General features: G+C 42.9%; 1 protein-coding gene across 12 annotated transcripts in view; it reads left to right on the top strand.

The window, feature by feature from the left end:
* The window catches only part of LOC126872319 (protein abrupt-like), a 78,616-nt gene that overhangs the window by 56,524 nt on the left and 8,594 nt on the right, over nucleotides 1-13,498 (top strand). For 5 of the 12 annotated variants that reach the window (XM_050632123.1, XM_050632122.1, XM_050632124.1 and 2 more), the window contains exon 8: nucleotides 7,923-12,868. The exons of 1 other annotated variant lie outside the window; for it this stretch is intronic. In XM_050632123.1, the coding sequence (XP_050488080.1) occupies nucleotides 7,923-8,920 (998 nt within the window). In that variant the 3' untranslated portion in view covers nucleotides 8,921-12,868. Of the gene's footprint in view, nucleotides 1-1,025; nucleotides 7,605-7,922; nucleotides 12,869-13,498 lie in introns of those variants that run through there. 6 more of the 12 variants (XR_007691941.1, XR_007691940.1, XM_050632128.1 and 3 more) reach the window with 6 other exon arrangements.

Raw genomic sequence — 13,498 nt, 5'->3', positions numbered from 1 at the left:
TAAAAGAATTCTTCCTTCAAAAAATATGATTTTCCTATAGAGATTGTTAGAAAATTTTATAGCCAGTTGAAAGTTCGATCGATCAAGGAAGATTATCTTTCTAGAATTTTCATAAAAAAAATCTTTCCTCGAGATACAAAATTTTCGTGCGAAGGGAGAATACAAATAATTAGAGAAATTTATAGCCGGTTGCGAGTTTGATTGACCGAGAACCAATGAAAAGGATCCTCCGCGAAAGGAAGGCTACAGTGATTTTCCCCTGATTAGTCCCCCAGGGAGAGTCAATGGCCGACATGATTGAAAGGATCTAAAGTTTCGCCCGCGTTAGAGAGCCGACTAGTCTCGATGTATTCGTTGGTATAGAGAATTATCCGGCAGTTTCATGACGATACCCACGCGGTCGTTCGCGGGATCGACGTTCCCAAGACATTTCGTTGCGTAAGAGGAGACAGACAGCGAAGAACTTTAGCGGAAAGCCGAAGACATCGATCTTCGACTTCCCTTCGGCCAATCAGCGTGCTGACTGCTTCTTGAGAAGCGGCTCCTCGTTAATGCAGCGCAATTCGTCGGAGCGACGCCGCTAATGGAATGGCGCAATCATCCCAGCCTCACTACTGAAGTTCCTTCCTCGTCAACACCGTTCCTTCCTCTCTCGTCTGTCGCTTATTAGTTTCTTCCTTTCATTGCTTTCGTTCTTTTTTTTCTCTTTCTTCGTGTTGGACTTCTAACCTCTTCGTTGTTTCTCAGTTTTCTCAATTTACATCTGGTTCTTTTTTTCGAAGTAGAACGTTGTTCTTGTTCGTTCTACTTCCATTCCTCCTGTTGCTTTCTTCCATCTTTTTTTCTTTGGAATTCTTTTGTTTCTTGATGTAATCCATCCGGATCTATAGCTCTTAGGCGAGAGTAAAATGTTTCAATTTTTGAGATATTTTTACGATATCGATGAATAAACATTTTCTGCATTTTTGAATAGTCGCTACTATAGATACATCCTGTACTTCTCATCGTCTGTCTATATTTCATAGCGCTTCTGTGGTCCTTCTGTCACAGGGCCACCATTCCATTTCTACCCTCGTGCTTTCTCTTCCGGTTCGACGTCCCTCCCCATCCCCCGTCATTCCCGACGTTCTATCACTCTCTTCCGACCGATCGGCTCGAAGGTCCGTTGTAATCAAGCGCGCACGTACATTTCCCACCCTAATCGATCGAACTCGCTGGTACAATTACTCAGCCGACTGTCTTACGTGATTCTATCTCGCGTAGAAAAAGTTTCCTCATAATTATTCGAATTTTACTCGGTTCTTTACTTTCACGGTTACTTTTACGGTTCCACGTGGCCTTTCTATATTTATTCTATACAGTAAAACGAAATTCTTGTAAGCAAAGCGAACGTATTGCGCTAACTGTATTTTGTATACAGAGTATGTGGTAACTGGTGACATAATCGGGCAAGGGACGAATCCTCATGAAAAATACGTCAAAAATATAAATACTTGAGTAGAAACTTACAGTTAGTCTATCGAATTTTCGAATTTTCAGGCAGATTTTCATTTTTCTCGAAAGAAGTTTTTCCTGCGTTTTCGCGGTATTTTTTCATGAAAAATTACACCTTACACGGTCTTACTATCAGTTACCAGACACACTGTATCTAATGGTAATAAATTCGTGCTACCGGCAATAAAGTCTCAATTCAAATGAAAAAGACAGAAAACGAAGGAATTGGATGGTTGAGAAAACCTTCCACGCGATTCTAGCGCAGGTGTCATTTTTACCACTCGTTAGCGCGTTTACTTTCATCATAGATAACAACCGGTATTTCAAAACCGATTCGTGGCTGGAACGTGCAGCGTGACCTTAATTCCAAGCAGAACGCGGCAGAGCCGATACGTAAATCATCGTTGAATATGGTTTTCCGGGTGTATGTACCGTTCACGTAATTCTAATAAATCGGCTCGTCCCAGCGCTGTAAATCACAAGCTGCGCGCAAAACTCTCTCTGTGCGGTGACCGCGGATCGCTTTTTCCATCGTGTGAAGCTTCTTATCCCGGTCATATTTCACGAGGCCAAGATTAATCCTTATTCTCGCTGATTCGACTTGTAATAGACGATCGACGTTAGTACACAATCGTAAATTAAACGCGATTTCATCAGCCGTAAAGTTAATAACGTTTTCGAATAGTGGAGGTGGAGGATCGTCCTCTATGGTTCTCTAAACAAAGTGGCGGAATCCAGAGTGGCGGAATGAATCGGAGGGTGGCACAATACTTATGGAAGACAATTTCGAAGGCGGATACCTGTCACGTCGTGCCTGCACATTCTTGCCCTTTTACGTAATGAGACGTGCACGAAAGTGGGAGAGGCCTTTTGCTTAGAGATTCGTAGGAAAGATAGTCGTAACGAGGCGTAGAGGGTGGATCAATACGAGGGTTCTTACGTAGTTCGCACACTCTCTCTCTTTCTGACTGTCTCCTCCTTTCTTCGTACTCCTCCTTCCTCCTCTTACGACTCCACCCTGTCTTTCGTCTTCGCTTATCTTACTCTTACATCTGAAACTCCCTTTTGTCTGAGTTCTTCTCTATTTTTGTTTCTTTTTTTCTTTGCCTTTATATTCTGGCCTCTCCTTTTCTTATTCCCCTTCCCCCCTCCATTACTTTTCTCTCTCTTTCTCTCTCTCTCTCTCTCTCTCTTACTCTCTTACTCTCTTACTCTCTGGCATCGAGAGCTTGGAATGCACGAGGACGAAGGTGGCGACGTTGTGGAGGATCATATACATTTCTCTTCTATCTTCTGTCACCTACGATTTTGTCGACGAGGCGCGAGCAGAAGAGCACTTCCGGTGACAGTCTCCCGCGGCTGTCGCTGGACCCGATTGAAAAAGAACGTCTTACGATTAGAGAATAGTCGAGAAGAAAAGGGAACGATCCGACAAGACGGCTTCAGTTTCGATTAACAGGCTCTGAAACACAGTTTAAGGTCTCAAGGGATGGATCGAAGGAAGCGTGCGCAGGTAGCCCGAATTACGCACGAGTTCCGTGATCTATGCGCTGGTTTCGCCACGAATCGACGTAGAGTTAATTTGTTAAACGAGATCAACGTTGACAGCTACAACATCATCAACATCAACAACAACTACAACAACACACCAAACATCCTACAACCGGGCATGCCCTGAGAGTACGAGAGTAGCCTGCGTGCGTGTGTGTTCAGGTATGAGAGTGCGTGTGCATGAAGTGCAGCCTGTGTGCACGTGGCAGAGGAAGAGAGAGAGAGGAAAGATCGATCGGGTACGATATCGTGTGGCCCGAGGGTGCGGAACACGATCGAGAGAGAAAGTGAGAAAACGTTGAAGACACGAGAGGAAGAGAGAGAGAGAAAGAGAGAGAGAGAGAAAGAGAGAGAGAGAGAGAGAGAGAGAAAGAGAGAGGAAAGGAACACGTGTGAGAGACTGGTCACACGTGTGTGACTAGTGTGTGGGCGTATGTCGGTGAGAAGAGAGGCTTAATGTGTTTGCACGTATATGAGAAGGAGCAACTGCTGTATGATTGTATGTGTTGAGAAGAGCAAAAGAGAAGAACGGACGCTTGTGAGAAAAAGAACGAACGAAACGACAGAGAGAAATAAATCCTGAATGTAAAAGGGAGAGAGTGAGAAAGAAAGAAATGAAAGAGAATCAACTGACGGGCACGTCCTGGTTGTAGGATCGGTGATGCCGAAGAGGGAGGAAGCCGCGATGGCGGCGGTGGCTGCGGCCGCCAGCGAAACTACGCAAGCCGTGGAGAATTTCGCGAGACTCTACACGGCACTGCGCCACGACGATGCTAGGCCTCTCTGTCGTTACTGCGGCAGAAGCTACTCGTCGCCGAGCAACCTTCGGCAACACGTGAAAAATGTCCACTCGAATTGGCCGCCGCCGGAGACGTGGCCGCAGTGCAACGTGTGCGGGAAACGGTGCAAGACCAAGCATTACCTGATCAATCATCAGCTTCAGGCGCACGGAATACACCAACGGCCCAGTTTGAACAATCCTAATCAACAGCAGCATCAGTCACCCTCTTCGTCCTCCTCATTGCCATGAGTGCGGTCCTCGTCGTCTGCCGTCCCGTTCTCGTCGAACAGCATCCACAAAAAACGATCCGCGACCAGATGAAGTCGGGGGTTGTTCTTGCATGTCATTCGTCGATACAGGATGACCGTAATTGGTACAGAAACGAATCGAGATTTTCGATCGGATTATTTTAGAACTCGAAATGGTCGCTGTCATTGTATCCATGATAGATATTATCCGGTTTCGGTTCGATTTCAGTCGGTTTATCGTCGCGTTATTTTTACAAAAGAGAAGATATTCGAGAAAATCAGGTTACGTCCTGATTCGTATTTATACATAGAACGAGGGAGGTTAAAACGGTTAAAGCGTGACGTTCGAGGTGTGGTCGCCTGTATCAGCGAGGTCACATTCAGATTCCTATTTTCTACAGACTTTAAGCAGATGGCAGACGAAGTGATCAAGAATCCTTGCCATAGACAAGGAACTTTACCGTTTTACAGTGTAACGAGGTACGCTTAACGTTCCACGATCACGGATATCATACGTAGAAAAGACAGTATAATAGACACGGTACGGACGAAAGGTCCGTAATAAGATTTCCGGCAGGTTCGAAGATAGACGTGGCAAACATGGAAAATCTATCGAGTATAATATGCTCGATCGCTTACGTAAAGTAAAAGGGGTATTTTCTAAGTTAACACGTAATAAAGAACGCTTACACACCTCCGCCACCTTCGAGCCAAAATCCGCGTGGATCTGGTTTTGGAGTCGACGAACTATAATATCCGGGGAAGCGTGTTCAGCCACCCCACGCATACGCGCGCGTATATTCACAGAGAGAATCGAACGGTTTCCGTAATAATCTGGCACGTGAGATTCTGCCGGGACACGTTCAAGCGTCTCTACCGTCAGTATTCGATTTACGCGGTGATTGCGCGAATTCCGTGCAGTCCTCTGTCTGCCAATTGCGCGCGATATCGAGCAGAGAGAGAGAGAGAGAGAGAGCAATTAGCGATCCGCCAGATATACCAGTAACCGGTAACTATTTGCGGGAGACGTAACCTCTCTAGATATTCCGCATGAATCAATGGGGGGATACGGGTGGGTAAGGATTTACAGGGGAAATCCGGGGGGTCGGAAGGCGGTTTGAACACATATTCGCGCGCTTTGGTACTCTCTGTTTTTATTAGGGAGGGGCTTGGGTTTGAGTTTATGATGGTGGTGGCTGGTGGTAACGTTGGTGTGGTGGTGGTTGCAGATCACGGGCTCGATGAGGCAGAGGGCGCGGCTTACCACCACCACCACAGCCATCACCAGCAACATCATCGGCATCGTCATCATCATCCACTATCCGTTCCTCCTCCTCACCATCATCATCAGGCGCTACAGGAAGACGACCAGCAGCAACAGCAGCAAGACCAGTCGACCACCACCGCATCCACCACGAGCACCACTACGACCAAATATCAACGGAGCCAGGCGGACTACAGGCAGCAAAAGATGATACGCGATCATCATCAACAGCACGGTTACAGGTGTCCCCTTTGTTGTAGGATGTTGCTGGATATCAGTACAATGAGGGCTCACTTGGAGCATCATTATCCGCGAGACTCGCCCACATGTCCCGTTGCCTCTTGCGCGAAAACATTCTCTCACCCTAACAGTGTGAGGAACCACATGCGTTTGAAGCATCCGGTGCAATGGGATCAGATAAAGACGCTTAGATGGACTTACGTCTGATAAAGAGGCAACGAACGATCGCTGGCTATCTGTCTGGGTTACATTAAAATCTCGTAGTCATTTTATTTTTCTTGTCGCGCATATCCGATTTCGTATTTTTTAAATGTTTTCTTTTTTCTTCTCGGTTGAATATTGCTATCTGTTCTTCGTTTGTTTCTAGAAGTACCTTGTTCGGTATGCGAATTTGAACGCGGTTTTTTTATTCCCTTTGTCACATCGTTTCATCGATCCGAGCACACGTGTCTCGGTATCTGTTTCTTGGACACAGTGGAGGGTGCGTTTCTACGAAAAGGTCTTGCGTGCCAGAGTCTATAATCGTTCGAAGGGGTTGTATACGCGATTGTATGGATTGTATGGTAGGGGTTGTATGGTAGCAGCGGAGGAGGAGAGGAGGGTTGAGAACGATTTCGAGGCGAGTTACGTCTAGGATGACATTGTCCCTTTTTAGTGCTTTATTCTCGAGACGTCGCACAACCACCCACCTCTCTTCCTGACAATTAATGCCCACTGAGAAGCGCACACTTTGTAAATATATTCGGGAGATTATTATTATTATTATATATATAAATAAAAAGAGATGAAAAGAGAAGGAATATATTATATATAAATAAATAAATATAAATATAGAGATATATATATATATATATATATAAAGATTAAATCTATATATATATAGAAGAGAGAGAGAGAAAGAGTTGATTTTGTATAAAAAGAAAAAAAATGTACGAAACAGTATTTCTAGTAGAGCCTGATTAAAGAAAAAAAAGAAAAAAAGATAAAAAGGAAAAAACTGTAGTCACATCAATAGAGATCGTGTATTAATAAGGTCGACGTTGTTTGTAAGACTACGATGTTGACGATAATATAATTAATGATTAGGTTAACGTATCTTAAACAAGAGAAAACAATGTTCCTCTAAAGCTGAGTAAGCCAGCCTTACGTTAACGAGCGTAGTTTTTAAGGAAAAGCGTAAAACACGAGTCGGGAAAAGTTTTTAGTCTACGGGCGAAACATAGTCGAGTTTATAACAGTAGAAGAACGGAACGATAAAATATTGGGAAAGGAAAGAACGGCGCGTGGAAGAAAGAATGTTTGAACGCGTATCGGGACTAGTTGTGCGATGCTTCCGTAATCGTTATTCGATGAAACGCGCCGCAATACGAATATTAATACGTATATTTACACGTACACACACACGCGTAGAGAAACATAGAATATACGAATATATATTGAAATGACAGACGATATAACGCGTCAGCGAACGTTGGAGAAACGATCGACCAGCACACGATGAACAGTCGATTCAAGAACAGCGCCTAGCCTTATTTTTCTACAGTCTTGTGTTTTTTCGTCAGTATTCCCTAGGTAAAGAATATCCCCCGATCAGGTTAAGTTTTTTCGACACACCGATGTACGATAGTTACTAGAGGATACGCTGCGAATAAAATTACGAGGAAAATATATATAAATATAAATATATTATATATTCGCGTGCACGAGTTGTTGGTTGCGCAAGTGAAAAAGAAACGATCTCTATTCTTCGTAGATACGACGATGGTGGCTAGTCTCGAACATTCGTTACGATCGATCTTTTTATTTTCCGGTAAACTCGATATCCTATAATCTTTGATTTTTAATTTAACAAGTTGCTCGATGGAAATCCCTTTCACAAGCGACAGCTCGTGCCACGAACAATGTATAGAGCATCATACGCACTATTTTAGCAGATACTAGCGTACGTAAGATTATACATAAGACACACGAAATGAAGTATATACTATTTAAGTAATGCTTTGTACAATAAAAGGTATTCAAAGAAGCTGACGTGGCTCGTCAATCTTCGTTCCAATGGATCCACATTTGTTCAGTTTACCAAGCCAAGACTATATTATGAGTTCTACAACGGAACAACGTTTCTTTTTCCTTAAGTTCTCTCTGTCTTTCGTTTTCTATTCAACGTTTATTTTTTTTATTTCTTTCCATGCTGTTTAATTGGCTGGGGCTTGCGCTACCCTTAGCTGCAAGTTTCTCGGCAAAAAAAAAAAAAAAAAAAAAAAAAGAAAAAAACGACGACGACAGACGACTTTCACTCGGGAAACTCGCCTTCATCAGCCTTTTGTTTGTCTTCTTTTTTCAGTCGGTCGCCGCGGTTTGGACATGATGCGGGTCCGCGCCACAGATCCACGTCCCTGCCCGAAATGCGGTAAGATCTATCGATCTGCCCACACGTTGCGAACTCATCTGGAAGATAAGCACACGATCTGTCCTGGCTATCGTTGCGTTCTCTGCGGCACCGTGGCGAAATCAAGGAACTCTTTGCATTCGCACATGTCGCGGCAGCATCGTGGAATCAGCACTAAGGACCTACCAGTACTACCGATGCCGAGTCCGTTCGATCCTGAACTGGCGTCGCGTCTATTGGCCAAGGCGGGTGTCAAGGTGAGTCCCGCGGAATTACGAGCTCGTGCCAGTCCCACGGGACCCAGAAGGGGTGACATGAGACTGGAGATACCTCGAGGAGGCGCGCCATCCGAGGCCGGAAGCAGCATCTGCGGCGGGGACGACCCGGAAGACCTAACGCTGCCGCTCAGCCTGAGGTATGGATCGCCGACGCCAAACAATAACACTGTGATCACCAAAGTAAGCGGTAGCAACAGCGGCATTAACTCCAAAAATTCGACTGCGACGGCGATTGCGGCCAAGTCTTTAGACACCATGCACGGCAGCCGTGAGCCAAATACGGCTCCTCTTCATCCACCCGGACATCTTCATCCTAGCCATCATAACACCAGCGCCACTGGATCGGCGATCATCGATACGTATCTACAATTTATCGCGGAGAATTCCGGATTGACCACAATGGGACTTAGTGCAGAGCAAGCTGCTGCGGTAGCGGCTGCACACGCGGCTAAGATGGCTCACATGAGCGCGATGGATAAATTAGGCAGTCGTGGGATCGAAGATTATCCTATGATCGGCAGAGATGAGGGTCGAGGACCGGGAGTAGTGCACGAGGATCGTCAGGATACGTTGCAGGATAGGCACGTTGGACTTTTGGACGAAGGCGAGACGTCCGGCGGCGAAGAAGATGACTTTAGCGAGAACGAGGAGCCAGAGATCGTTAAAGCGGAATAGATGGCACGTTAGCGGAATCTTCCGAACAGATTTTGTGATACGTGACCCGATTAGGAAGTACTTCTGAAAAGAGGTGTCCTGTATCTTGGATCCAGCCACGTCCTCTTCCTTCGCGGTCAAATCCATCCACTACCTCAGTAGAGACTTACTCCTGTTTTCTTTTCGTTACGAGAGATGGAACGCTTTTGATTTTTTTCCAAAGAAGGAAGAAGGAAGAAGTTGAGAAAACGAAGTCACTGCAGAACACATACGTACCCATGTGTCTTTGGATTGGAGAACGAATCCCTCCTTCGTTACAGAGAAACAAACGGAATTTTTCGTTGCCCACAGACACACGTACGCCTTCCGGGAGGATATGCGTATGAACACATATACACATGTGTATATGCGCGTATACAGTTTTTAGCCTGTTTAAAATATTCCATCTGTCTACCTCAGTGAACACGATAAACGATAAGTAATGGGACAGACCAAGACGAATGAATCTCATGAATCATGAATTTAGGGGAAAGTAATATGATGAAACGATTGGAGATGAAGAGGTCTATCACCATGGCTATTCGACGATGTCAGTTGCGCTACAGCAAATGTTCAAGTGAAAAAGATATATTGCGATGAAAATATTGTTCATGGTATCAACGACTGTGTTTCTATAGGATCGCAGACGAAAGTCTCGGATCGAGAAGCAAGGCAACGCCAAGGCAACTGTTTGATCCTTTTTATTTTCTATAGGTAGAAAAGAAAAGAGAGAAAGACAAGTAAAGAACAGCGATCGTAGCGTGTACGCAATTGGCGCGATGATATTATTATTATATTATATCATATTATTATATATAAATGTTGAGGAAAAATATATATTGTCTAGATATATAGAGAAGTTAGTTTACAACGGCACGTACGTACGTACACGGATACACATAAAAAGAATGAATAATAATAATAATTGGAGGGGAAGAGAATATTAAAGTAATGGCTAGAGTGGATACGTGTAGCGCCAGGGTTAGCACCCTTTGTATTTTTTAGAAGAGCGCACTCACCTGCAAACATGCGTATACAAGGCACTACGTACATTAAATACACTCTCATACATACTACATTTTACTTTTTAACGTATTGTGGTAATACACATACACATATACACAAACGTATATACATGAAAAGTTATGTATTATCGCGTGATTTAAAATTACGTGCGGTCGTGTTTTCGCCGATTAAGAGTCGCTCTATAGAAGTGCGACGATTATTGCGATTGTTAATTGTCTATTCGCTTTATCGTAGGGAAAGAGGCGGAATATGAAACAGAACGATACCGGGTAGCTCAACATGTCAATCGGCAAACAAGAAATCTTAATGCTGGTTTATGTTTAGCGAAGTCGGCCAAACTTTCTTTAATAGCCTGGAGAGAATTCTTAGGACAACGTGATAAATGGTGTCAGGATTCGAGATAGAAAAAGAAGGAGATATTTCTTACACAATCCTCGAGATGATGCGTTTTGAAACTGGTCAGTTGAATTTGAAATTTTGCTCTGTTTTGAAATTAGAATTAGATAAAGTAGCGCGCGAACTAGGAAAAGAAGGCTTTGACTTAGGTGAATCATAAAATAATCAAGAACAGGCCCTTCTTGTCGTTCCTTTCGTCATGCGGAACTCCTCCCCCCCTCCCCCCTTCGTTCTTCTATTCAATCGAACCTGTCGATTAATCGAACTGGAAACAAAAATCCATCCCCCAGGGCTTGCCATGACCTTTCTAGTACTTAAGTTCTTTTTTTCGGCTTGGGCGATTTTCTTCTTTCTTGAGGGGAACGACACGATTCTTTCACCCGTGGACGAGATCTGCTCATAGACGATTAGTTGCTCGTGTACTTTTTTTTCCAAAAGAATAATGAGAGTGAAAGAAGGAAAAATGTGATGCAAGGGGACTGATAGTATAGAGTCACGAGTAGAACGAGAACCACGATCCATCTTTTCTTCATGTTCGTGTTGCTTTTGCTCCTGGAGCATCCATCGAAGTCTTTTCCGCATTCTTATATGTCTTTGACTCATCTCGATCAACGATTTTCCTCTCTCAACTCGCGTTATCTATAAACCGGTCGATATTTCTTTTCCAACGAATTTTCGTTTCACGATAGGTATATGTAGGATTTTTAATATTATCGTATCTCGTTTGAATCATGCTCCAGAATTTTACAAACGTGATTCTCGTTCTTCGAGTGATATGTAGGGTGGAGAGCGGAAGACGAAAAGAAAGATAGAGGAAGAGGCAGTTTCGAACTCGTAGATCGCAATTATGCGCGCGATTTCGTGTTTAGGCTCGAAATGTATAATACTAAAATGGTTCCTACTAATTGAATACATACACGAGCTACTTTGATTTTATGGTATACCTTGAGAATACATATTATATATATATATATATGTGTGTATATATATATATATACACATACATACACACACACGAATGCGCGCGCGCTCGCGCGCACATTTCACACACATACACATACACATACACAATTAGGCACGTTTAGCCAAAAAGAGAAACTTAGCAATACATACTGGCGCAACGCGATTTAAACGTTAGGATTCCTTCCGTTCCGAGTTGTCTAGTATAATGACTATTATCTTGTCTTTTCTTATTCTTTTTTATTGTTTTGGTTATATCTTTTTTTTGTTCGTTCGCATATGTGTGTGAAAGACAGAGAATGGTAACAAGTAAATGAGAGAATCGATTCTGTCTGATGACAAATTCTTTTTGTAGGTTTTAGCACCTACTTTCTTTTTTTTTTTCTTTTTGCCTAGGTTTAGTAGGTTGTACACAATACAATACTCGAAGTATACTTATCCTTTCTTAGCTTGTAAGAGAATTTTACCGATAAAACACAGGGATTCTCAGTGACTTTACCAGGCCACTGACGATAGGAATACATCGTTCACGAACGAAACCTGTGTATGTATCTCTGCGTGAAGTGATACGTCCAGAAAGAGAGAGAGAGAGAGAGAGAGAGACAGAGAGAGAGAGAGAGAGAGAGAAAGAGAAAGAGAAAAAGGTTAAACATTACATAGATTCGAAAAATCAAAAATGAAAATGTTCACCAATCGAACGTGGACGAGCGCGAAACGAGCAAACTTTTTGACGAGTAGCGTCGATCCTCACCCTTTCCGGTACGAATTCTCGAGAGTCATTTATTAGGGATTTAAGCTGTAAACCGCAGCTGTAAACGCGGTAAACCGAAGCTATAACATTTTATTCAAGACAATAATTACACGAACATGTGTTTGGAAGGAACGTGTTATCGGAATTATCAGGCCGTGAGATTTGCAACGAGTTTGGGCGAGTTCGACGCTGAGATTCTCGAATTTTTTAAACTTTATATTGTATATACTTACGAGGGTATCTGTATACGATCGAAATATTTGTATACGAACCACGCAAAGAGGCCATGTGAATCGTAAAATCGAAGTAAAATTTACTCGTTTACGGTGATTCGTCTATTATGAGTCCTCGAAACGTGATATTTTAATGCTTGTTGTGGACAGTGAAATTTTTAATCGCTCGTTTCCTGCCGACGAATCCACGAATTGACACGTCACGAGGTTACAACTGGAAGCTTCGTAGATAGACATGTTTTAGATCGAGGAAAAGAATACGGGAATGATCGATCGAGACGCGAATCCAGGTCTAATCGGTACAAAGAAACCACTTCTTGCCTTGAAAAAAGCTCTCTATAAATATTACGCATCAGGCGTGACCATATTGCGAGACAAAGGTTAAAATGGAAGAGAAAATAAGGGAGAAGAAGCTGGAAAAAATGGGGAAAAAAATAATAAAAAAAGAAAAAAAAATTCTTCGCAGAGTACAAATTTAATTCGCGGTGTTTTATCGAGGAGGAGAATCTTAAAAAGGAGAGGAAACAAGGAGACGGGAAAATAATGAATAACGAAAAAATAATAGACACCGATCGAAGGAGGAAGCTAAAAGGTTTTCTAGGTATCGTTGAACAAGTTAATGCTGATGGGGATAAAGAGAGGAAAATGGAAAGTCGGATTGATCGTTTTCTTCGTGCCATTGTGAATAATTAATCGAACGCGACGAGGTTTAAGACTTTCTTTACCATTTTTTTTTAAATCATTTTCGTTCAATGTTCTATTGTTTTTCATTATCGCTAAGAAATATAGGTTGCATAGAAAGTGTCCCCACATTGATTGCCAACCCTCTATGCCGATCATCGAATCGTACACGCGTTGATCAACCGCGTGCAAAGTTGGTGAATAATTCAGTGATCTCGTCTATAGACTTTCTTCTTCGTTTTTCTTCAATCTTTTGAAAAAGAAAGATTTTTTTTGTTTCTTTTTTACTGTGCGAATAGAGGCGGCGATTTTACCAATCGTCGCGGTAAATATACGTTATTATACGAACATGTACACAGCACAAACACGTACACATCGAAATATACACTCACACATGTACAGACTCGTTGAATGCTGCATAGGGTACACACACGTACACACACGTTATAAGGAAGCATTATAGTTAAAAAAGAAGAATTGGCGGGGTGCGTTCGTCTCCCTTATGAAGTGACA

The sequence above is a fragment of the Bombus huntii genome, chromosome 13 (genome assembly GCF_024542735.1).
Source record: "Bombus huntii isolate Logan2020A chromosome 13, iyBomHunt1.1, whole genome shotgun sequence".
Lineage (NCBI taxonomy): Eukaryota > Metazoa > Arthropoda > Insecta > Hymenoptera > Apidae > Bombus > Bombus huntii.
Note: the sequence above shows the minus strand (reverse complement) of the source record. Positions and strands in the feature narration are given on the sequence as shown.